Raw genomic sequence first — 25,011 nt, forward strand, 5'->3', positions numbered from 1 at the left:
AAAGTGCATGGAACGCTGTTCCCTTCCCACCAAAGGTGGTCCCTATTTTTCCACTTGCGGGAGCTGGGTATGTCTAGTTTGATGAAAAGAAGGACTAGGAGAGACATGATAGCAGTGTTCCAATATCTCAGGGGCTGCCACAAAGAAGTGGCAGTCAAGCTATTCTCCAAGGCACCTGCGGGCAGGAAAAGAAGCCACGGGTGGAAACTAATCAAGGAGAGAAGCAACTTAGAACTGAGGAGAAATTTCCTGACATTGAGAACAATTAATCAGTAGAACAGAAGTTGCCTCCAGAAGTTGTGAATGCCCCAACACTGCAAGTCTTTAAGAAGATGTTGGATAGCCATTTGTCTGGAATGGTACAGGGTTTCCTGCCTAGGCAGGGGGTTGGACTAGAAGACCTCCAAGGTCCCTTCCAACTCTGCTATTGTATTGTATTAAAAAAACGACGTCTCCCTGTTTGCCTCACCTTATCCTTGAGTTGCTGGCAAAGCTGCAGGGACACGGTGAAGAAAACCAGGGCATCGTTCAGCCAGGGCACCACACACTCCACCTTGTGTACGTGGCTGACTTCGTATCTTTGGTTACTGTACTCGCTGCGGAAGGAGAGAAAGAGGCTTTTGCTTTCAGTGGTGCGACACAGAGAGAAAACATCTGCTTTCTGACCCCAAGGGAAGCCCCTCCAGAAGGTGCAGTGGTACTTACAACATAGCCCCGGGGTTATGCAGGATGGACCCTCCAGCTGGCCGGAAGTTCTGGGGAAAAAAAACAAAACAAAATTGGAGAATCCGATTTCTAGGGATTCGGTTTTGCATGGAGATCCTGCCTAGGTGATGCTGTTGTCAGCCCCAAGAGGGTACACCGGAAAGATTAAAAACTGCTTTCATTGTGTGGCTGTCTACATCAGGGGTCTCCAGCCTTGGCAACTTTAAGACTTGTGGACTTCGACTCCCAGTCCACAAGTCTTAAAGCTGCCAAGGTTGGAGACCCCTGGTGTAACAGTAATAAGGTAAAGGTTCCCCGCGCATATCTATGATAGTCGCTCCCGACTCTAGGGGGCAGTGCTCATCTCCGTTTCAAAGCCAAAGACATCTCCGTGGTCATGTGGCCAGCATGACTCAACACCGAAAGCGCATGGAACGCTGTTTCCTTCCCACCAAAGGGGGTCCCTATTTTTCCACTTGCATTTTTACATACTTTCAAACGGCTAGTTTGGCAGAAACTGGGACAAGTCATGGGAGCTCACTCCGTTATGCGGTGCTAGGGATTCAAACCGCCAACCTTTCTGATTGACAAGCTCAGTGTTTTAGCCACTGAGCCACCGCATCCCTTAGCTACAGTAATAAGTCTTGCAAATCTGATTCTGTGGTATCTTTCTCGTCTCCTTATACAGGTAGTCCTCAACTTACAACAGTTCATTTAGTGACTATTCAAAGTTATAACGGCACTGGAAAAAAACTGACTTAGGGCCATTTTTTCACACTTAATGACTGTTGCAGCAAGCCCGTGGACACATGATCAAAATTATTACGCCTGGCAACTGGTTCATATCTGTGACCGTTGCTGTATCCCAAGGTCACACGATCCGCTTTTGCAACCTTTCCGATAAGGGAAGTCAATGAGGAAGCCAGGTTCACTTAACAACCGAGTTACTAATTCAACAAATGCAGTGATACGCTTAACAACTGTGGCACGAAAAGTTGCAAAATGGGGCAGAACTCAGTCAACAAAAGTTGCACTTAGCAACGTACGTTTTGGGCTCAATTGGGATCGTAACTCGAGAGCTACCTGTATGTAACGGTAAAGGTTCCTCCTCACACATATGTGCTAGTCGTTTCCAACTCTAGGGGGCAGTGATCATCTCCGTTTCAAAGCCAAAGAGCCAGGGCTGTCCGAAGACGTCTCTGTGGTCATGTGGCCGGCATGACTCAACGCCGAAGGCGCACGGAACTCTGTTACCTTCCCACCAAAGGTGGTCCCTGTTTTTCTACTTGCATTTTTTACGTGCTTTTGAACTGCTAGGTTGGCAGACGCTGGGGCAAGTAACGGGAGCTCCCTCCATTACGTGGCGCTAGGGATTTGAACCACTGAACTGCCAACCTTTCTGATCAACAAGCTCAGCATCTTAGCCACTGAGCCACCAAGTCCCTATATGTAGTTCTGCAAATTAGGGCGGTGTCTTTCTGAGTTGCCCCCAAATGTTATCTATTTTGGAGTAAGAAAGTTTCATCTCCCATGCGATGGATTCTCCTTCTTTGCTCTCCATAGCTGGATGCGGCCCTCAGGATGCTTAGAGCTGGTCCACAGGGTCTACCTGGAGACAGCAAAGGATGGTCCCTGGTGCCTCCGCCAGTGAAAACGGAGGCCCTCCCGAGCTCTGTTTTCACTGGCAGAGGGTTGCAGGAGGCCGTCCCAGCCAGAAAGGGAGCTCAGGAGCCTGAAATGAGTGACATTGAACTGGCCACACCCATCCCCAGACCCCCCAAGGATAAACGCAGCCCTGATATGTCTCTCAATGAAATTGAGCTTGATACCCCTGCTTTATAAGGGACGATATTTTTTTTCCCTCTGAATTTTTTTTATTTTTTATTCTCTTACATACCTTTTTAAGTGATACATTCACATAATGGTTATTCTTCTTTACATTTATCATTCTTATACATTTATTATTTCACTTAATAGGTTATAATATACAGTTTGGGTTGCTTTGTTTACCATCCCTTCCACCTTTTGTAACACCACCTTGTTTTCCCTTTCTTTTCTCCCTCCCTCCCTTCTCTACTTCCTTCCATCTTCCTCTCCTTCCCCTTCCTTCTTCCCTTCCCTTTCTCCTACTCTTCCCTTCCTACCCTCTTTCTTTCCCTTCCATCCTCCTCTCCTTCCCATTCCTTCTTCCCTTCCCTTTCTCCTACTCTTTCCCCTTCCTACCCTCTTTCTTTCCCTTCCATCCTCCTCTCCTTCCCATTCCTTCTTCCCTTCCCTTTCTCCTACTCCTACTCTTTCTCTTCCCCTTCCTACCCTCCTTCTCTTTCTCTCCCTTCCATCCTCCTCTCCTTCCCCTTCCTTCTTCCCTTCCCTTTCTCCTACTCCTACTCTTCGCCTTCCTACCCTCCCTCCTTCTCTTCCTCTCCTATAAGGGATCAAATTGATGCTATGAGAATCAGAGCTAATGTTAGAAAAAACAACAACCAGGAAATAGGTCAGGAGAGAGAATGATTGACTGATTATGGGTCACCAAGTCCTTTTCAACTCCTACCAACTACATACTTCTCTCCCTCCTCCTCTCCCTCCTCCGTTCCTCCCCACCCACCCCAAAAGAGAGATCTTGTGAAATAAGAGGGAGTAGCCAATGGGAGAGAGAGTTGTCCCTCAAGAGTCATCCAGCATGAGCCTTTCCAAGAAAAGCAGGCAGGAAACATACGCCAGATGACCTAATTCAACTTTACTGTACAGCTACGTCAACAAAGTCTTGCACACTTGAGAGTATGAATGTACCAAATCTCTCACTGTCTCTTTTTACAGCCCGGTAATTTAGAGAATTTGGGGAATTAGGAAGACAGTGGCTCAGTGGCTAAGACGCTGATCTTGTCGATCAGGACGGTCGGCATTTCGGTGGTTCGAATCCCTAGCCCCGTGTAATGGAGTGAGCTCCCATGACTTGTCCCAGCTTCTGCCAACCTAGCAGTTCGAAAGCATGTAAAAGTGAAAGTACAAAAAAAGGGACCACCTTTGATGGGAAGCGAACAGCGTTCCGTGCGCCTTCGGCATTGAGCCATGCCGGCCACATGACAAGGAGACGTCTTCGGACAGCGCTGGCTCTTTGGCTTTGAAACGGAGATGAGCACCGCCCCCTAGAGTCGGGAACGACTAGCGCATATGTGCAAGGGGAACCTTTACCTAATTTGGAGAAGTGTCTCTGTCTTTGAGTATCTTTCTCTGCCTGTTTTGCAGCTGAGGGATAGGCCCCTTCTTATCTGACTGTTCCCTAGGCAGCATCTGATCCCTGCCATTCCCTCGAGGTTGTTCTCGTCTGCCATTTCAAGGGATTAGAACAAGGACTTTCTCTGTGCCCGACCAAAACGTTCACTGCTACATGCCTCTACACCGAGAGGCAGAATAGGAGGCATTCTGCTGGGAGGCAGCCCCCACACCACCCTTCTTCTCATTTTAGCAACAGGAAGTAGAAGAAAGAGCTTCAGAACAGAAGAAGATAAGCAAAATGCTTTCAAGGGGGAAAAAAACCCAACCAAGATAGTCCAGCTGCCTTTTGGAAAAGCGACTTTGGGACAATCGACGGATGGGAAAAAAGAAACGTTAAGGCCTTCGACCCCTGTTTTTCAGAGAGTAGGACAGAGTGTAAAAAGGTAAAGATTCCCCTCGCACATATGTGCTAGTCATTCCCGGCGGTACTCATCTCCGTTTCAAAGCCGAAGAGCCAGCACTGTCCGAAGACGTCTCCGAGGTCATGTGGCCGGCATGACTAAATGCCAAAGGCGCACGGAACGCTGTTTCCTTCCCACCAAAGGTGGTCCCTATTTTTCCACTTGGAATTTTAGCTAATTTTGGCAGAAGCTGGAACAAGGAATGGGAGCTCACTCCGTTACGTGGCGCTGGGGATTTGAACCGCAGACCTGCCGGCTTTTCTGATCGACAAGCTCAGCATCTTAGCCACTGAGCCACTGCATCGCTCTAAAGTCGATAAGGGACATATTTAAAAAATTGTGTAACTGCTGCTGGAAAGGTTATTTTAAAAACAGGTTATTTTTTTGACCAAAGTTAACATCGTTGAAAAGTCATAAAATGGGCCCCCTCTGTAAAGAGCAGAAGGAAAAGGCCTCGAAGGACAGGAAGAAAAGCCGTTACCAAGGCAACGGCTAGATAAGAGGCGCTTGGGCCCAGGAAATATCTTGAGAAAACATTTCAGATAAACTTCTCACTAGTTCACATGAAGATAAAGACAGGGAGGGGAAAATACATTCAGATTTGCAAGATTATGTTACTACAGCAAGTACAGCCAATGGAATCCCAACTTGTATGATGTTAGAGTATAGAATCATAGGGCTAGAAGGGACCTTGGAGGTCTTCTAGTCCAGCTCCACCCACCCCCTAAGCAGGAGACCTTGTACCATCCCAGTCAAACAGTTGTCCAGTCTATTTTTGAAAACCTCCAGCAATGGAGGACTCACAAGTCCATAAGTTGAGGCGATCAACTTATGCTCCAAAGCACCAGAGAGTAGGACAAGAAGCAATGGGGGGGGGGGGGGGAAACTAATCAAAACAGAGAAGCAACTTAGAACTAAGGAGAAACAGCTGGTCTCCAGAAGTTGTGGGTGCTCCATCACTGGAGGAAGAGAAGAGAAGAAGGGAGGGGAGGGGAGAGAAGAGAAAAGGAGAGAAGGGGAGAGAAGAGGAGAGGAAAAGAAAAGAAGAAGAGATGAAGGGAAGGAAAAGAAGAAGTGATGAAGGGAAGGGAAGCAAAAGAAGAAGAAGGGAAGGGAAAGAAGAGATGAACGGAAGGGAAAGAAGAATAAAGGAAAGGGAAGGAAGAAGAGGTGAGAGGAAGGGAAGGGAAGCAAAAGAAGAAGGGAAGGGAAAGAAGAAGAGATGAACGGAAGGGAAAGAAGAGATGAAGGGAAGGAAGAAGACATGAGAGGAAGGGAAGGAAAGGAAAAGAAGAAAGGAAGGGAAGGAAGAAGCGATGAAGGGAAGGAAAGGAAAGGAAAAGAAAGGAAAGAACAGTCATCTGTCTGCAATTGTAAAGGGACTTCTGCTTGAGCAGGGGGTTGGACTAGTCGACCTCCAAGGTCTCTTCCAGCTCTATTCTATTCTAAAAAAAAATGGCACTCCAACGGATCTCTTTAGTGACGACAAAAGAGAGCTGCTATGAAGAGACAACACACTCAGCCCTCCACTTACGACCACAACTGAGCCCAAAATTTCTTGTCGCTAAGCGAGGCGGCGGTTAAGGGAGTCTTGCCCCATTTCAACTACTTTTCCTGCCGCAGCCGTTAAGTGAAATCGACTTTCCCCATTGACCCCGCTTGTCAGAAAGTGGCAAACGGGGGAAATCACACAATCCCGGAGATGCTGCACCCATCATAAATCTGAACCCGTTGCCGAGCATCCCAATGTTGACCACATGACCATGGTCGTAAGTGTGGAAAAAAACGATCCACGTTTTCCCAGGGCCGCTGTAAACTTTGAATGGTTGTTAAGCGGAGGACTACCTTCGATAGCCAAGTGTCTAGAACAGTGGTTCCCAAACTTGGCAACTTTAAGACTTGTAGACTTCAACTCCCAGAATTCTCCAGCCAGCAGAGCTGGCTGGAGAATTCTGGGAGTTGAAGTCCACAAGTCTTAAAGTTGCCAAGTTTGGGAACCACTGGTCTAGGAGGCAATCTGGGTTTTTCCCTGCTGCTGCTTCCTTCCGTACCTTTGTGGAACTGGGCTGCAAAGGATGTAACTGGTAGACGGTTAAGCAGACCTTATTTAGGTTGATATAGAAATTCACCAGGAGATCTGAAGGCAGCGATGGAGTGAACATTTTCTGGAGAGGAAGAAAGAGTTAGAAACCCAGCATATTAGCGTACTTAATTAACAGCCAGCATTCTGAATTATCTATTTTCTCACCCTCCAAACCAGGGGTGTCAAACTCAAGGCCAGGGGGGCCAGATCCGGCCCGCAGGGGTGCTTAGATCTGGCCCATACCGGTGTCTGCCAGGGGCACCGGGTACCGTTCCGGTACGGTGCTCCGGAGGGCCAGCCCAAGCTCCTTACCTGTATTTGAGCTCTTCAGCGCTTCTGCGCACATGCACGGATCATATGGCTCCTGTGCGACACTCCGCCAAGCAGCTGGAGGGTCACGGAGGCGTCGCGGAGGTAAGGACGCATGTGTGCGCTGTGTGCATGCATGTGAGACACGCTGGGCCTCGTTGCACCGTACCAGTTGCAACGGGATCCGGAACCCACCACAGTCCCCTCCCCGGCTCCGTATCTGCTGGCAGAGGGCTAGCAAAGCAAACTACCGTATTTTTCAGAGTATAAGACACAGTAGAGTATAAGACACACCTTAGTTTTTGGGGAGGAAAACAAGGGGGAAAAATTCTGCCTACCAGGTGTTCATCTGGCTAGCATCCTTAGCCTGGTCAGCTTCAGCACATAAGTTTGCTGGTTTTGAGAGCGCACGCTTTTTATCCCCTGGTTGGGGATAAAAAAAACAGCTTCTAAAACAGCTGATCGTTGGAAGGAGCAGCCATGAGAAAAGCAGGCAAAGCATGGAAGAAGATCACTTCATTCATTAGCACCTCATTAGGGCTGCAAAAAAGCTTCGAAAAAGCTACATTGGGAGTATAAGACGCACCCAAATTTTCAGCCTCAGTGACTTATACTGAGAAAAATAAGGTACATTCAAAAGAAAACAAAAGGAGAAATGTTTCCCCTTTTGCATTTGAGCAGTGGAAGAAGGAGCAGGAAAGGAGAAAGGGAAATAGGAAAGAAAAAGATGGGAAGAGAGCCAGGAAGGAAAAATAAGGAAAGAGGGGAGGGAAGGAAAGAGAATGAAGAGGGAAGGAAATGGAAAGAGGGAGGGAGGAAGGGAGAAAGGAAGGAAGGAAGGAAAGAAAGAAGGAAGATGAAGGAAAGCTGATGAAAAAAGGAAGACAAGGGAGGAAGTAAGGAAGATGAAGGAAAGCTGATGAAAGAAGGAAGACAAGGGTGGGAAGGAGGGAGGAACTAAGGAAGATGAAGGAAAGCTTATGAAAAGGAAGGCGAGGGAGGGAGGGAGGGAGGAAGGAAGGAAGATTATAATGCGAAGGAGGGAGGGTCTGGGAGAAGTCCTGCCTTACCACATGTCCCTGGCATCAGTGATGTCAAGCTGGCCATGCCCACCATGCCCCCTGAGGTCATATACACAACCCTAATGCAGCCCTCAATGAAATCGAGTTTGACACCCCTGTGCTAAAGCTTCCCCTGCCTCCAATGTTACCGTAAGTCCACTGCTGGCGATCTCTGGCAAGCTCAGGGTGGCAGGTGTGGTGAGACGATTCCGAGCTCGTGTCAGGTGCAACATCACAGCATCCATCAGCTGCGGCGAAGAAGGGGGAGAAAACAGCACTCTCAGTCTTGCTTAGGTTGACCTGGAAATGGGGTTGCTGTCAGCCCCCCCCCCCGAAAAGGAAGTCAACTTCACCAGACAATTAACAGAACGTCAGAGATGGAAGGGACCTTGGAGGTCATCTAGTCCAACCCCCTGCTCAAGCAGACCCTAAACCCATGATGGCGAACCTATGGCGCGCATACCGGAAGCGGCACGCAGAGCCATCCCTCCAGAAAAGCCAGCCATCGCCTATTGCTCTTCCAGGTTCCTGGTCTTCACACTCACGGGAGCACCAGAAACCGGAAGAGCAGGCACCGGGTGCGCATGCGCGGGGTGGGAAGATGATCTTCCAGTTTCCGGTGCTCACATGCGCACCGGCTAGTTGGTCTTCATGCACGCATAGGTGACAAAAACTGGAAGACCAGGTGGCCAGTGCACATGTGTGGGCCAGAAACCAGAAGACCATCTTCCCGGTTTGGGCATTCGTGCACATGCTCCCGTTTCAGCACTTGGTGCCAAAAAGGTTCACCATTCCAGTCACGTGGCTGTCCAATCTCCTCTTAAAAGTCTCCACTGATGGAGCATTCACAACTTCTGGTGGGCAAGCTGTTCCACTGGTTGATTGTCCTCATTGTCAGGAAATTTCTCCTTAGTTCTGAGTTGCTTCTCTCCTTGATTAGTTTCCATCCATTGCTCCTTGTCCTGCCTTCAAGTGCCATGGAGAATAGCTTGACTCCCTCTTCTTTGGGGCAGCCCCTGAGATATTGGAAGACTGCTATCGTGTCTCCCCTAGTCCTTCTTTTCATTAAAATAGACATACCCAGTTCCTGCAACTGTTCTTCATATGTTTTGGCCTCTAACCTCCTCTGTTGCTCTTCTCTACAATCTTTCCAGAGTCTCAATATCTTTTTTCATAATAGGGTGACCAAAACTGGATGCCGTATTCTAAGTCTGGCCTTACTAAGGTTTTATATAACTTTGTAATACATTTTGTGGAGTTAAAACTCCTAGACTGAGATTGGCCATAACAACAGAATCTTGCAAGCCTCATTGTGCTCTAACGGAGCTCACTCCATTACGTGGCGCTAGGGATTCGAACCGCCGACCTTTCTGATCGACAAGCTCAGGGTCTTAGCCACTGTCATCCAGGCCACTGTTCTTGCAATTGCAGAATTCTGGCCACACAAGGGGCAAAACAGCTTCCTAAGCTGCTTTGGAACATTTGATTAAGACAGAGAGAGCCTAATTCTTGGCTAATCAGTCAACCAAAAAGATTTGATGTGAATCCTGGCTACTGGCTCTTCTTAGAACAGATAATGCTATATTTCGCTCAAAAGGTACAGGTTCAGGTTCAGGTTTAGTTTATTTGTATGCCACCCTTCTCCGGGAGGGACTCAGGACGGCGAACAACTCCGAAGGGGAAAAGGGGACACAGACACAATACACATAATTAAAATACACAAAAGTCATACAGCTATACAAGTCGAGAGGGGAGGGGAACTCATCAACCCCAGGCCTGCCGGCATAGCCAGGTTTTGACGGCTTTCCGGAAGGCCTGGAGAGAGGTGAGGGTCCGAATCTCCGCGGGGAGTTCGTTCCAAAGGGCTGGAGCTGCTACAGAGAAGGCTCTCCCCCGGGTGGTAGCCAGATGGCATTGGCTGGTGGACGGAACCCGGAGGAGGCCGACCCTGTGCGATCTAATGGGTCTATGGGAGGTAATTGGTAGTTGGGAGAAAAATCTGTTTCTAGCTGTGATGAGACAATTGTGTCTCTCAGCTCTCGAAGAGCCCAGCATGAGTCTCTCAACTCTTCCAAAGTGCTCCGACAATGTTGTTTGCATTAGCTTCCATGTGGATTTGGTCAGTCAGTCATTTTGGGAAGGTTCCAGAGCTAATAGTCACGGCCACCATGGCTGAAAATTAGAAGTGCTATAAATTAAACATTAAAGCACGTTCAGAATAATGAAAGTGCCCTCCATGGTCACGTGACCTCGATTGACAACAGTTCAAAAATTCATTTATTGAACTTATTAGCTGCCCATCTTGTAAATGAAGCCATATCCGGGCAGCTACCGGCATTGAAAAGTTTAAAAATAAAGTAAAATGTAAAATAAAATAAATAAAATAAAATAAAATAAAATGTAAAATAAATAAATAAAATAAAAATAAAATAAATAAAATGTAAAATAAAATAAAAAAATAAAAAAATAAATAAAATAAATAAAATAAAAAACAAAAAAATAAATAAAATAAATAAAATAAAATAAAATGTAAAATAAATAAAATAAAATGTAAAATAAATAAAATAAAAATAAAATAAATAAAATGTAAAATAAAATAAAATGTAAAATAAAATAAAATGTAAAATAAAATAAAATGTAAAATAAAATAAAATGTAAAATAAAATAAAATGTAAAATAAAATAAAATGTAAAATAAATAATAAATAATAAAATAAAATAAAATATAAAATAATAAAATAAAAAATAATAAAATAAATAAATATTGTTAAAAGAATAAAAGTAGAAATTCCAGTTAAGGTAAAATTATGGTTAAAAGATGAGGAGAGAGGGAAAAGAGGGCTTTTTTGGCCGAAAAAAGCCAAGCATTACTTTTTGATAAAACCTACCCCTAGCGAACCATGGTGAACCATTTGCTTAGCAACCATGGTGATTCACTTAACGACCGCTGCAAAAAAAAAAGAGGTCTAAAATCATGTCAGTGTGGTGAGGACCCGTTTCACGACTGCCCTGACCTACACTGCAATTGCCAGCTTTAATGAGGGTGCTAGGTCGAGGATCTTGGCTCACGAATTTGGGTTTCAGAACTGCTCAAACGTTCTCTGGTTGGCTCTGAGGGAGAGCTTGGAAGCAGAGTCCTTGGCTCACCTTGACAACCTCGCTTCCTGTCTTGAACTGGTAATTGGCGCTCCGGTTGGTAAGCAGGTAGACTGCTTGGTTGACGTGGTTCCTGGCATCCTGAATCTGAAAAAGAAACCAAACCCACATAAGAGACAGACAGACAGGTGTGTGTGTTTGTGTGTGTTTGTGTGTGTGTGTTGGGTAATATGTAGCCATAACGACATTCTCCTGACAAACTCAAGGTCGTTGTCTGTCTCTGCACCTGGCTGGAACTGGATGGGAGGAATCTGTCTTTGTGGCAGTGGAAGATTGGAGCATGGGATGAACTTGTGGGTGTTGGGGCCAGATCCTGAATTTTCAACTGGATGGGAAAACCGGAAAGTTTTCAGATTCGGGTTTTCCCAGATGCGCCAACATGGCTCTCTTAATAAATAGGAACTTTGAGGAATCCTTTGCCTTGGACTCTGATTTACTTTTGGATGCTATTTGGAACCCTGACATTAACCTCTGTGTGTTTTTGTGTGTGTGTGTGTGCGCGCACGCGCACGCGTTTGTTTTCTCTATTTGCAACCTTCACAATTGGCCTCCGACAAGCGAAGTCAATGGGGAATCCAGCAAGGGAAAGATTGCAAATAGCAATCACATGATGCCTCTCTGAACTACCATATTGTTTTAACAATGAATTTTCGAGTCCCAGAGGTGGCTGTAAGTTGAGGGCTACCTATTATGATCTGCACTGTTCTGACCAGGATAACTTTCTCCCAAGCTTTCTCCAAACCTTAAGCCTTCTCAACCAACAAGCAAGTTCGAAGGAGGTCAGAGGCCATTGCAGCAGGATACAGCTGCCCTCCGGCTGATTTGGAAGCAAATCAACATCTCTCTTATGTACAGGATAACAAGCTGAGAGGTGTTGTGTCAACATTTCCCTTCCCGCTAAGGTCTCTGTACTTTCTTTACTAGAGAAGCCTAAAAATCTGTGCTTAGTTCCCAGATCTATCCTAATTTTGATCTACTTTTTCATCGATGCAATATTTCAAATGCAGACTTCCATCTCTGCAACTTGATTTAAAAAAAAAGAAGTAACAAAGAATTTAGTTTTTGGGTAGGGAGTTGAAAAAGTTCTGAGGGGAGAAAGTTAAGAGTAATTTGGAAAACTCTTGGATGTTTGGAAAGTGGAAAAATTCACGTGTTCTCTTTTCTCTTGGTTTTTATTCCCCCACTAGCTGATAACCCGCATTGCCTGGTTATTTATTTATCCTAATCCTGTATTAGACAAGATTTTTTTTTAAAAATATTATTTACAAACATGTAAAATACACACACAAAAAACTTAGATGTACACCACATTTACACAATACAATACGAACAGGAGCTTCCTGTTCTTTCTAATAGCAATTGCCAATCAATATCGCTCACCTTATATTGTTTCCCCTTCTATTATATTCATTTGCATTTCACCATTCTTAACCCTCTTATTTTACTCCTCTGTCTGCTATATTGGCTGATTACCTCTAGTAAATTTAAACCACTTGGATACATATATATGTGTTAATTCTCCTTAACTACTATTTTTGGGCTTTGTTGTCTTCCTTCATTAATCCTTGGCTCTTTCCTCCATCCACCTATACTATTTATCCCATATCTGGTAGTATTCTGATTCCTCTTTTCCCTGGATTTCTTTAGACAGGATTTCTAATGTTGGAGTTCCTCCCTTACCAGAGGGAGCTCCCTTGTGGAGTATTGTGAAGCTGTTAACATGGCAACTCCACTGTGCGGCTCAGTAGAAGCCATTTTACAGCAGTACAGTAGAAGCCGTTTTAAGGCACAAACTTAACAGAACATGCACCCCAAGGAATGTTAGGGGTGCCTTTAACCCCATAGTATTTGTTTCCCGAGGGTAAGTCATCTGTGTACCAAGTTTGGTTGCAATTGCTTGAGGCGCTCCAGAGTTATGCTGGAACACACACACACAAATTCCTTTAAACAGGAAGAGAGATCCACCAAATATCAAAACACAAAACTTACTTGCTGGAGTTTCCACTGTTTGTCATCCCGGAAAGCAAAGTGGACCAACTGGTTATTTCTGGGCATTTTCAAGTTAATGTCCTGTAAAAGGGAGAGGAGGGGGAAAAGGAGCACAGAAACCTGTTAGATCACGCAAGCTTCCTTCCAGAATTCAGATCCAGCCAACCTTTTCCTTCCCCATCTAATTTCCAGCAGGGGAAGTTAAATCCCCACACTTGACAAACAAAACAAAACTGAGAAATAAAAGGTGCTGTGAAGATGCTGGATTATCAAGTAAAGAATACTGGAAATATTTCCTTAGCTGCATTTGCAAGACGATGCCTCTTGTCCCTTTATGTGTGTGTGTGTGTATGTGTGTTTCCCTCTGTTTCTCTTTCTCTCTCTCTGTATGTGTGTGTATATATATATATATATATATATATATATATATGTGTGTGTGTGTGTGTGTGTGTGTGTGTGTGTGTGTGTGTGTGTGTGTCTGTGTTTCTTTCTATCTATCTATCTATCTATCTATCTATCTATCTATCTATCTATCTATCTATCTATCTATCTATCTATCTCATTCTCCCTGTGTGTGTGTGTCTCTCTTTATACATGTGTATGTTTCTGCCTGTCTATCTGTTTCATTCTCTTTCTCTCTATATATGTGTGTTTCTATCTTTTTTAATAAAGAATTTTTTTTATTTTTGAATAAACACAAAACACAACCCCTTCCCCAAAACTATCTTCCATTACAAGTGGTAGAAAGTGTGTCGATTGGTTACAAAAACCTCCGTGCATCCCTTCCACAGTCATCACCTACAATTCATATCAAATCATATATTTTAAATCAAATATATTCATATATATATTACTATCATCATACCTCAACCTTCATTTGACTATAATTGTTTTTACGTCCTTTTAAATAAAATATTCAGGATTTAAAGCAAAACCACATAATGGCATTTCATTAGCTCTTCCCAATATCATCCAGTAACATTACATCTTTATAAGATGTTCTAAATAAAAAATTGGTTATATTTAATAACAGTGTTTCTAAACCTCCCTTCGTAGTCATCATTTGCAATTTATATCAAATTTCCTCTTATCAAACCAATACATATATATGCATTATTATCATTATCAATCAATTATTTAACTATATCCATTATCACTTCATTTTATACATAATGCTCTAAATTTAACTAAATTTGACTTAACTTTTTTATTATAAGCTTTCATTACATCAACCTGTGTCTTTCCAGTAATAGTGCAGTCTTATATCTCTTGCCATTTGTGGCATTAGTATTCTGGTTATTTCTTTAGTAAGTTTTGTATGGACTTCTCTTCGCAATTTATTGCTTATTGCATATCTTGAATAAGATCGAAAACCTCCATCTGCTTCTTCAATCAGCTTATCTTTGGTTATCACAAGTGCTTCTGACAAGATTTCTCCATCAATCAAATCAACTTCCATCAATTCTTCTCTCTTTTCTTCTTCTATACTTTGAAATCTGGGGTAGAGCTCCAGTCCACCTATCTCCCCTTTCCATATTCCACTCTTTCCATTTTCAACCATGCTCAGTTCACTGTCAGTATCAACAATTTTCTTGTCTCTGTTTATTTTTTCCTTCAGTTTTTAGAACTCTGACCTCCACTTTCTTCATTTGATGAACATCCTCAATTTTTCCATCACATTTTACTGTTCTACGATCTATGTTCTCCAATCTCTTCTCAATTTTCCCTGTTACTTCTATTAATTTTTGAATTTCAAACATAATCTTTTGCAATGCTAAGGTTTCTTTTTCATGTTGCGCCATTCTTCCAACTTGTAAAGACTGCCACCCTGGCATTCAAAATGTTTTATTAAATTTAAAGCAGGTTCATTTATAATCTTTCAAGACAAGGCTTTGTTTTCACTCCACTCCAGCTGCCAATAAAGCTCCTGAAGAGCACCTGTATAAACAACCCATGCTCTTCTCACTATCACTCTCTGTAAACAAGCTGAGGAACCTTGAAATGCAAAGTCAAATGATCAAAGAGAAAAAAGAAAAAACAATATTTCCAAGCCTTCCAAGACTCCAGCCTTCAAGTGGCAGTGTTACTTCCTTTCCCTCTGTAATTACAGCCCTTTTTGTATTCCTTTTATATCTTCTTTATATTCCAAGCTTAAAGAAAAATTAATTCTTAAATAGCGCAAAAAGGAACCATCCAATCCAGCATTATAAAAATAAGGAAAAAGATTTTAATCCATAGGTATAAAAAAAAGAATATAAAAAGTAGAAGAAAAACTAATCCATTCAATTTAAAGAATAGGAAACATTTGCAAACATTTGCAAAAGTTCCATCCGTAAAAGAAAATTAAAAAAAAAGGATAACACACTGTCTAATGTAGCTTAATTTTACTGCTTGTTCTCTTCTGTTTTCAAATTTAATTTAGCTTTATTTTTGGGGGAGGTAGTCTCTTTTATAATAATACGACTTCCTCACCAGATGGACACACTTTCTCTTTCCTTTTTCCTCCCATTTTGGAGCTGTCCTGACTTCAGCAGCTTCAATAGCTGCACTTCTGTCGCTGGCAAAAGAGATTCACCTGGATCAATCAGGGACTTTGCGGTGTCCCCGAGATCAGCAAGACGTACTCTTCCCTGTCACCGTCTCTTCGGGACAGTTTAGGTCCAAAAGGACCGTCCAGTGGCAAAAATATCGACTGCGATCTTGGAACTCCAAGATCGCATGTCGTGTCATCGCAACGTCAGCTCCTTCTCCCATATATGTGTTTCTATCTATCGCCTATCCATCCATCCATCCATCCACACACCTAATCTACCTACTTACCTACTTACCTACCTACCTACCTACCTGCTTCTTTCTCTCGGTTTTATTCTCTGTTTCTGTTTCTCTCCCTCTCTCCTTCTCTCTTTCCCAGCAAGAAAGCCTGCAGTGAACTTACCGCTTGACACAAAGCATCTCCCTGGAGGGTTAGGACTCCTTTCACCTGGTCGACGCTGAAATAAAGACAGAGCATTAATGGGACAAATTAAATAATGGGGCAGCCTTGCACACAAGCAATCACACGGTAGCACTACCCCAACATTTGAGGGGCTTCTACAAAGACGAGGTGGGCCGGACTGTTTTCCAAAGCACTGAAAGGCAAGAGGAGAAATAACAGATGGAAACTGATGGAGAAGCAACCTAGATCTAAGGAGAACTTTCTTCACGGTGGGAGCAATTCACCAACTTGTCTCCAGAAGTTGCAGCTGCTCCATCACTGGAGGCTTTCAAAGAGAGAATGGACGATAGAGGGTCTCCTGCTTGAGCAAGGGGTTGGATTAGAAGACCTCCGAGGTCCCTTCCAGCTCTATTATTTTATACTAGCTGATAACCCGGCGTTACCTAGGTATTTATTTATAGGGGAAAAATGTCTGGACCAAAGGTAATTTCTAATGTTGGATTTTCCCCCTTACCAGAGGGAGCCCCCTTGTGGAATATGTGAAGCCATTACCATGGCAACTCCATTGTGCTGCACAGTAGAAGCCATTTTACGGCAGTACAGTAGTAGCCGTTTTAAGGCACAACAGAGTGTATCTTAACAGAACACACACCTCAAGGGGTGTTAGGGGTGTCTTATCCCCACAGTATTTGTTTCCAGAGAGTAAGTCATCTGTGCACCAAGTTTGGTTAAAATTGCTTGAGATATTCCAGAGTTATGCTGGAAAACACACACACACACACACACACACACACACACACACACACACACAGAGCCATTTTATATATATAGAGAAGAAAGAAAGAAAGAAAGAAAGAAAGAAAGAAAGAAAGAAAGAAAGAAAGAAAGAGAGGGAGGGAGGGAGGGAGGGAGGGAGGGAGGGAAGGAAGGAAGGAAGGAAGGAAGGAAGGAAGAAGATAGAAGAAAGAAGATTCTATTCTATTCTATTCTATTCCCATTCTATTCTATGTTTTAGGTTCCAAAACGCCCTTTGAGGCCATTTAGAGAGATTGGAAGTGTCTGGTTTCAGACAGGGCACAAGCAGTAGATCAGATACAGATAGGATGATTCTCGTCCAAGCAGGGTCAAACTGATTCAGCAACCCAGGGCTGGCTCGGTAAACTCTCGAAATGGGAGCGCCTTGTTGTTTTTACAACAGGACTGCAAATCTCAAACAGGCCTGGGGAGGGATTTGCTGATGAAATGCAGGCTGCCTTGGATACATTAAAAAAAAAGAATTAAAAAGGGCTGCCAGGCTTTGGTTGCAGCTGGTTGATCATCTGGCTGAACGTTCTGCTTAATCAATCCCCAGACGCAGGAAAGAGATGAAAGGCTTCTCACACAGGGAACTCATTTCCCTTTCAAGAGAAGATGGCATTAAATCAACAGCCCTGATCTTCCGCATTCGTTCTCAGCTGCTCGGGAGAGAATAGCAATAGCACTTAAGACTTCTATACCGCTTCATAGTGCTTTGAGAGCTCTCTCTAAGTGGTTTACAGAGTCAGCCTCTTGCCCCCCAACAATCTGTGTGCTCATTTTACCCACCTCCGAAGGATGGAAGGCCGAGTCAACCCTGAGCCTGGTGAGATTTGAACTGCTGGCAGTTGGCAGAATTAACCTGCAATACTGCATTCTAACTACTGTGCATCATGGATGGATGGATGGATGGATGGATGGATGGATGGATGGATGGAAGGAAGGAAGGAAGGAAGGAAGGAAGGAAGGAAGGAAGGAAGGAAGGGCGGACCATAGTGCTTAGAGTTATATGCCACTAGACAGTGCGGTTTTACAGAGCCCGCTTCTTGCCCCCAGCAATCTGGATCCTCATATTACTCATCTCAGAAGGATGGAAGGCTGAGTCAACCTTGAGCCTAGTGAGATTTGAACTGCCAAATTTCAGGCAGCTGGCAGTCAGTAGAAGTAGCCTACAGTACTGCACTCTAACCACTGCACCACCAAAGCTCATAAGAATGTTTGCTCCCAACCCAGAGAATGTTGCTTACACGGTTTTGGGATTCAAATAATTTAACCACCAGTTCTCTGCCCTAATGATTTCTTCCAACAACCAGTTCAACCAGACTGCTGAGAAAGTTAACAACCGGTTCTCCCTGAAGTGGTGCGAACTGGTTAAATCCCACCACTGTGCTCAACCCAATTTTTGCAAAAAATTTCAGGGTGCAGCAGGGAGGGGACAGATTGGGAAAGGATCCCTAAGTTTCCTTCCCTCCTGGCTGGCTGTACTTGGCTAGCCCTGCTTCATGTCTTCTTCTTGCCTGCTGCGAAAAAAAATGGTCACTCAATAAAGTCCAATGCAAAAAGAAAGGGAGAGAGGAGGAGAGAATAAAAGGAAGATGGAGGGGAAGAAGAAAGAGGTAAGGAGAGGAGGATGGAAGGGAGAGAAAGAGAGAGGTTAGGAAGGGGAAGAGTAGAAGTAGGAGAAAGGTAAGGGAAGAAGAAAGGGGAAGGAGAGGAGGATGGAAGGGAAAGAAAGAGAGAGGTTAGGAAGGGGAAGAGTAGGAGTAGGAGAAAGGGAAGGGAAGAAGGAAGGGGAAGGAGAGGAGGTTGGAGGGGAGGGAAAGAGAAGGAGAGAGGGTAGGAAGGGGAAGAGTAGGAGAAAGGGAAGGGAAGAAGGAATGGGAGGGAGAGGAAGATGAAAGGGAGAGAAAGAGGAGAGAGGGTAGGAAGGCGAAGAGTAGGAGTAAGAGAAAGGGAAGAAGGAAGGGGAAGGAGAGGAGGAAGAAAGTAGAGAAGGGAGGGAGGGATAAAAGAAAGGGAAAACAAGTTGGTGTTACAAAAGGAGGAAGGGATGGTAAACAAAGCAACCCAAACTATATATTACAACCTATTAAATGAAATAACAAATGTATAAGAATGATAAACGTCAAGAAGAATAACAATTATGTGAATGTATACTTAAAATGGTATATAAGTGAAAATAAAAAATAAAAAATTCTTTGGGAAAAAAAATTAAAGTCCAATACTTACTTGGAACTCCCTAGGATAAAGTTTTCCTGTTTTACAGGCCCTTCTGAGCTGCTGGCTGGCAAATTAAACCGATGGGAAGCTTCCTGGGTGAGAAAGAGAAGGAATAAGAAATAGGGCCAGAGGCACTAGTAGCTCTGAATATTTATTTTCCCTGAGACAAAGAAAGTGAAAGCAGCATCCTGTTGTCTGCAAAGTAAAGGGCAAACCCTTCTAGCCCTGATGATGTTACCTAGTTGGGTCATGAAATGTTTGCAAGAAAACCACCAAGCTCAGAGAGCACCAAGGTAAAGATAAAGGTTCCCCTCGCACACATGTGCTAGTCATTCCCGACTCTAGGGGGTGGTGCTCATCTCTGTTTCAAAGGCGAAGAGCCAGCGCTGTCCGAAGATATCTCCGTGGTCAGGTGGCCGGCAGGACTCAATGCCGAAGGCGCATGGAACGCTGTTCCCTTCCCACTAAAGGTGGTTCCTGATTTTTTTTCTTGCATTTTTACATGCTTTTGAACTCCTAGGTTAGCAGAAGCTGGGACATGTAGCGGGAGCTCACTCCGTTACACGGCGCTGGGGATTTGAACAGCCCAACTGCCGACCATTCTGATCGACAAGCTCAGCGTCTTAGCCACTGAGCCACTGCGTCCCCTATCAGAGGCATTAGTAGCTGAAAATATTTCTTTGTCCCAAGTCAAAGAGAGTGAAAGTACCACCCTGTTGTCAGCAACCCCCCCCCCCCCAAGTCAAGGATAGAAAGCATCCATTCCTGCCCTGGCTTCCATTAGCCATGCGCAGACGCTTCACAGCTTTTCACCACTGCGAGTTAAATTCAACTCACTCATTCAAGATGTGTTCCAGGCCCACCAGATCAATATGATGAATAAATCATTAGTAGTCTGCTTAGAAATCCCAGCCAAATAACTTCACCCACCCGCATGGACATGACATAGCGGGCAAAGGAAGAAGGGGGTGGGGGGAAGAGTCCAGCTTCAAAGAGGGCAAGATCAAAAACACAGCTTCTTTGGGGCTCTTTAAAGCAGCCATGTCCTTCCCCGGGTGATGTGGGGCAGTCGCAGCTGTGGCAAGAAAAATGGTAAAATGGGGCAAAACTTGCTCAACAAATTTCTCAGAGAGCAAAGTGAATTTTGGGCTCAATTGTGATCGTACATCAAGGACTCCCCATGTTAAAGCAGCAAAACTGGAAGGAAAAGGCCCCGATCCTTAGAACAATTTTGTTTGTAAGCACCTTTAGGATTTCTTGCAGCTGACGAAGGACGGAGTGAACTTCCTCCCCTAAAAGCCATTTAAATTCTTCTTCCTGGAGAGAGAGAGAGAGAGAGACAGACAGACAGACAGACAGAGAGAGATCGATCAACAAATTATTTACTAAGACTGTATTACTATTATTCTTCTCACCCTTCCTATTACCTATCTCCTCCCACTAATGACGATAACCTTGTTGCATGTACGTTTACAATTTATATTGTTTTATTCAGTTTCCTAAGTATTTGGGTCTTTTCCTGTGTAAGATTGAGATTGTCTTGGCAACGTTTCAGCGAGGTCTCACTTGCCATCTTCAGGCTGGGTTTTGGGCTTAAAGTGTGATCAGAGCTGCTGTCTTTCTATAAATCTGGTGGGGGTGTGTGGAGTGCTGGCTTTCTTTCAGTAAGTGGATTGATTGGCTGTGTGGTTGAATCATGATTGGTAGATTGGTGCTGATTGGTGCTGGCTGTGTGTCAGTTGTTGTTTCGTGTAGTAACGGCCTGGATGGTGGGTGGGGCTCGTTTGTTGACTAGGGCTGGTTTCCAGATGTCTGGTAGGCAAGCGGTATCATCACATTTATTAATGTTGTGGGAGTGTTTCTCTATTTTGATGGCTTCCATAATTATTCTCTTGTTGAAGTGAATATATGTATGTATGTATGTATGTATGTATGTATGTATGTATGTATGTATATACATACATACATACATACATGCATGCATACCAGAGGTTGTGACACAATATATAGGTATTTCCCTAGCCTAGCTGATAAAGGAGGAAAGCCTGTGGCCTAGTGGCTAATACAACTGCCTAACATGTAATACAGCCCAGGTTCGAATCCCTGTAAGGGTATGGCTAGCTGATGAGAGCTAAATAGCTTGAAATAGATCTATACTAGTCTCCCTTTATTTATCAGCACAAATGCAACATACACACACACACATACACACATATAGTGTATCTATTTGTGTGTGTGTATATATACACACACGCACACACACACAGTGTATATAATATACACTGAAAGCATATGCACCAAACACAAATTTCATGTGTGTCCAATCACACTTGGCCAATAAACTACTCTAATCCTATCCTATCCTATCCCCTATCCTACATTATCACTGCCCCTTTCTGCAAACTGTATTCAAATTAGGAATCCCACACATCACAATAGGCTAAAAGGTTTCATAAGATGCCACTGAGTACATATGGGCTTTTATGCTGCACAGGGACCAAATTTAGCTGTGGGCTCTTCATGTGCTGAAAATAAAATGCATCTCATTTGGGTAAGAGGTTCGATAAACTCAGAAGCAGCACATCACAACCCCAAAAAGATATTGTAGCTAGTCCTCAACTTACAACCATTTCTTTAGTTACCACTGTTAGTACTTGTCAGTTGGTTATTTTTCCTTTCTGTATAGTACCCAGCATCCATTACTTTGAGTTAGATGGCCATGTAAATAAGTAAATAAATCCATAAAAGGACAATGAATATATTTGAAGGACAATAGGATATATTTGAACCAGGTTTCTTTCCAAGGGCACCTTGGTCGTTGTTCCGCTGGTAAAGAGAAATAAATTCCTCTAGAAGGCTGTCATCCCTGACAATTTAAACACCACTTTAATCATTAACTTGTGTCTATATTCAAAAGCCTGCAGACTCGGATGAGAAAGCAAAGGAACAAACTACAGGTTAATCCTCAACTGATGGACCCTCACCAAAGCTACTTAGAATCAAAATTCACAGTGGCAAAAAACATTTTGGACAAAAAATGCATATGTGATTAGAAAAAAATGTTAACACAGCATATAGATTTTAAGCCAGCACTATTTTTATTAGGCAGAATACCTGAAAAATACAATAAAGGGAACACAGATTTGACATTGCATGTTTTAGCAACGGCAAGAATTATATTTGGGCAACATTGGAAAAGCGAGGAAACGCCTACAAGGAGAAGATATAATTAAAAAAAAATATTGGACGGTGCAGAAATGGGCAGATTTAACGCTAAAGAAAAAGAAGATACAGAATACTTTTGAATTTGGCACTTATTTTATCAATGGTTGGACAACAGAGGTAGAAATTAGGGGACTGAGATGTAAATGAATTGATTCAGACAGTACACAGTACACTGTGTGTGTGTGTGTGTGTGTGTGTGTGTGTGTGTGTATGTATATCTGTATCAGTAACAATAACAGAGTTGAAAGGGACCTTGGAGGTCATCTAGTCCAACCCCCTGCTCACGCAGGAGACCTGTGCTAGGGATTCAAACCGAACTGCTGACCTTTCTGATCGACAAGCTCAGTGTCTTAGCCATTGAGCCACCCAGTCAGTCTCAGATATAGAGATATCGATATATAGATATGTGTGTGTATGTATACAATTTCACGATGGCTCCTCCCTCCCCTCCCCAAGCAGTCACGGGATCATATTTTGGGTGCCCAGCAACTGGTTTTTGGCACTGTCCCACCACAGTCCTGTGACCATGATTTACAACTTTTTTTTTAATCGGAACATTCATTTATTTCCTGTTTCTGCAAAAAACACCCACTGCAGATAATGAATTTCCTTATGGTCATTCACTTAATGACCATAGTGATTCGCTTAATGGCACTGTAAAAAAAAAAAAAAACCCAAAAAAGTCATAAAATTGGATGTGGTCATTTGGCGACTGGCTTAACGACTGGCACAATTTATGACCCTAATTCCAGGCTCAATTACGGTCCTTAAGTCTGGGATTATCTGTAACCATAACCCACCAGTGAGGAGGCCTTTGGTATTATCTCCCTTGGAAAATAACTTGCTTTTTATTTTACTTTTTTAAAAAAAAGACAGATTCAGGCCTGATTGACATTCACATGAGAAACTTGCAAAAAAATAATAATAAATCTCATGTTGTAGATAAAGACTTCAAAGCGAAGTAAAAAAAAAAATATCCCAGGATTTGTTTTAAAAAAAGGAAGATGAAAACAACACAACCTATTGTGTTGCCGTAGGGGAAATATAACTTCCTTGTAAATTCTACAACATTCTTCAACTACCGTGTTTCCCCCAAAATAAGCCCTCTCCTGATAATAAGCTCAATCGGGCTTTTGAGCGCATGCGGTAAAATTTAAAAGGATTTAAGCGCATGCGCAGCTGGTCCCCGTCATTTCCTCTGGTGGCTTGCCGCGCAAACAACACGAGGGGAGGTGAAGCCGGAGGCGGGGGAAAGGGAGGGGGGAACATGCTCCCCACACGGCCTTACCTAACAGCCACGCCCGCAACCCTAGCCACTGCACCCCTCCTGTCCCCCAAATGGCCGCAGCAGCCATGGGGTGACCATGCTCGCCGCCTCCTGCACCTCAAAAATAAGGTAAGACCTCCCTGAAAATAAGGCCAAGCACTTGTTTTGGGGGGAGTCAAAAGAAAATAAGATCCTGTGTTATTTTGGGGGGAAACACGGTATTCTTTTGCCGTACAAATTATTTTAGCAAGTTGCTTTCGCTATTCCAAAGCTTCTGGCCAATTTTAGCAGATCCTCTCCTTATCTGTAGGAAACAAGGACCGTCTGTCTGAATACGAGGAGGGCAAACTGTACTTCCATTGTCTCCTCTCGGACAGGAAAAAGGTCAGCAAGGGATGAGTGTACACAGGACTTGCCAAGATTCCCCCAAATACACAAAGAACATCTGTTGGAAGATGCCTTGAGTGATTTAGACAAAAAAACGTTATGTAGGTTACTCCAGGGGATGGCAACCTTCAGCACCCAAAGAGCCATTTGGACCTGTTTACCCATAGAAAAGAAAACGCCGGGAGCCACAAAATACTTCTTGTGCCTGACTATTTCCTGAGCGGCCACAAAACTAGCATATGTAGTCGAATTAAACCTTCTGTTTTCCTCTGAAACGTTTCTTTTCTTGGATTTATCTGTGGTTCGCCTGTAGGTTGAAAAGCTCAATAAATTGTGTGCCGGTGGATTGTGACACATATTTCGAATGACAGGGAGCCATAGCAGAGGGATGAAAGAGCCACATGCGGCTCCAGAGCCATGGGTTGCTGACCCTGGGCTACCCCAATTCAAAATAATGAAAGACCTCTCCTAATTATATCATTTTTGTCAGAGTTGGCAGCAGGAATCACATCCGGAAAGCGCACACAGGTAACTGATTGAGCAGGATTCATTAACTTCTTTTTATATATAACACATGAAATACGTATATAATACCCAAAAGCAGGTTTTCCAACGTGGCAGTAAATACAAGCAAACACAGGCGGGAAGAGGACGAGAAGAGTTTCAGTTCAGAGCAGCAGACTAGTTTGAGCTCAGCACAGATTCAGAACTACAGAGCTAAGCCATGCCCAGGCTCCAAACTGCTTCAGCTCCCATTGGCAGACTATGTTACTGAGCCCTATTCCAGTTCATGAATATATCTACACTGACAGTTTTACTATAGACTGTGTTGCCTGCAACCAGAAAAAGGCATTTTCCACAGCTTTTGCCTTAATTATACCACCCTGCTGCTCTAAGACCAAAGACGAGCTTGGGTAAAAATTACAACCATGTGTCTTAGCACAGTATTTTATAAGAAATGAGAATTTTATAAGAAAGGGGTTTCTGAGCAGTTTTTAAAAGCTTACTGGATTTATTCCTGCATGAGAGCATTGACCTAGGAGTCCAGCAACTTAAAGAGTTGAAATACAGAGCCAGTTTGTTAAGGCACCAAGCTAGAAGACAGGGGGGAGAAATGTCCTTCTGGGTTCAGTTCCAAGTGGGGGAAAAAACACCGGATTCATGGAAGTTGCTTGGAAAGAAGGTTTATTGGTGGCGGACAGG

General features: G+C 43.6%; 1 protein-coding gene across 1 annotated transcript in view; it reads right to left on the reverse strand.

The window, feature by feature from the left end:
- The window catches only part of ROGDI (rogdi atypical leucine zipper), a 30,943-nt gene that overhangs the window by 2,249 nt on the left and 3,683 nt on the right, over positions 1-25,011 (reverse strand). The window contains exons 2-10 of the mRNA XM_087728706.1: positions 20,175-20,246; positions 18,939-19,021; positions 15,915-15,969; positions 12,980-13,060; positions 10,982-11,077; positions 7,985-8,083; positions 6,434-6,547; positions 706-755; positions 470-596 (exon numbers count right to left, since the gene is read on the reverse strand). Of these exons, the coding sequence (XP_087584832.1) occupies positions 470-596; positions 706-755; positions 6,434-6,547; positions 7,985-8,083; positions 10,982-11,077; positions 12,980-13,060; positions 15,915-15,969; positions 18,939-19,021; positions 20,175-20,246 (777 nt within the window). The remainder of the gene's footprint in view (positions 1-469; positions 597-705; positions 756-6,433; positions 6,548-7,984; positions 8,084-10,981; positions 11,078-12,979; positions 13,061-15,914; positions 15,970-18,938; positions 19,022-20,174; positions 20,247-25,011) is intronic.

The sequence above is a fragment of the Thamnophis sirtalis genome, unplaced genomic scaffold (genome assembly GCF_051295495.1).
Source record: "Thamnophis sirtalis isolate CommonGarterSnake01/CBP01778 unplaced genomic scaffold, rThaSir2_p1.2 scaffold_14, whole genome shotgun sequence".
In the NCBI taxonomy this organism is placed as follows: Eukaryota; Metazoa; Chordata; class Lepidosauria; order Squamata; family Natricidae; genus Thamnophis; species Thamnophis sirtalis.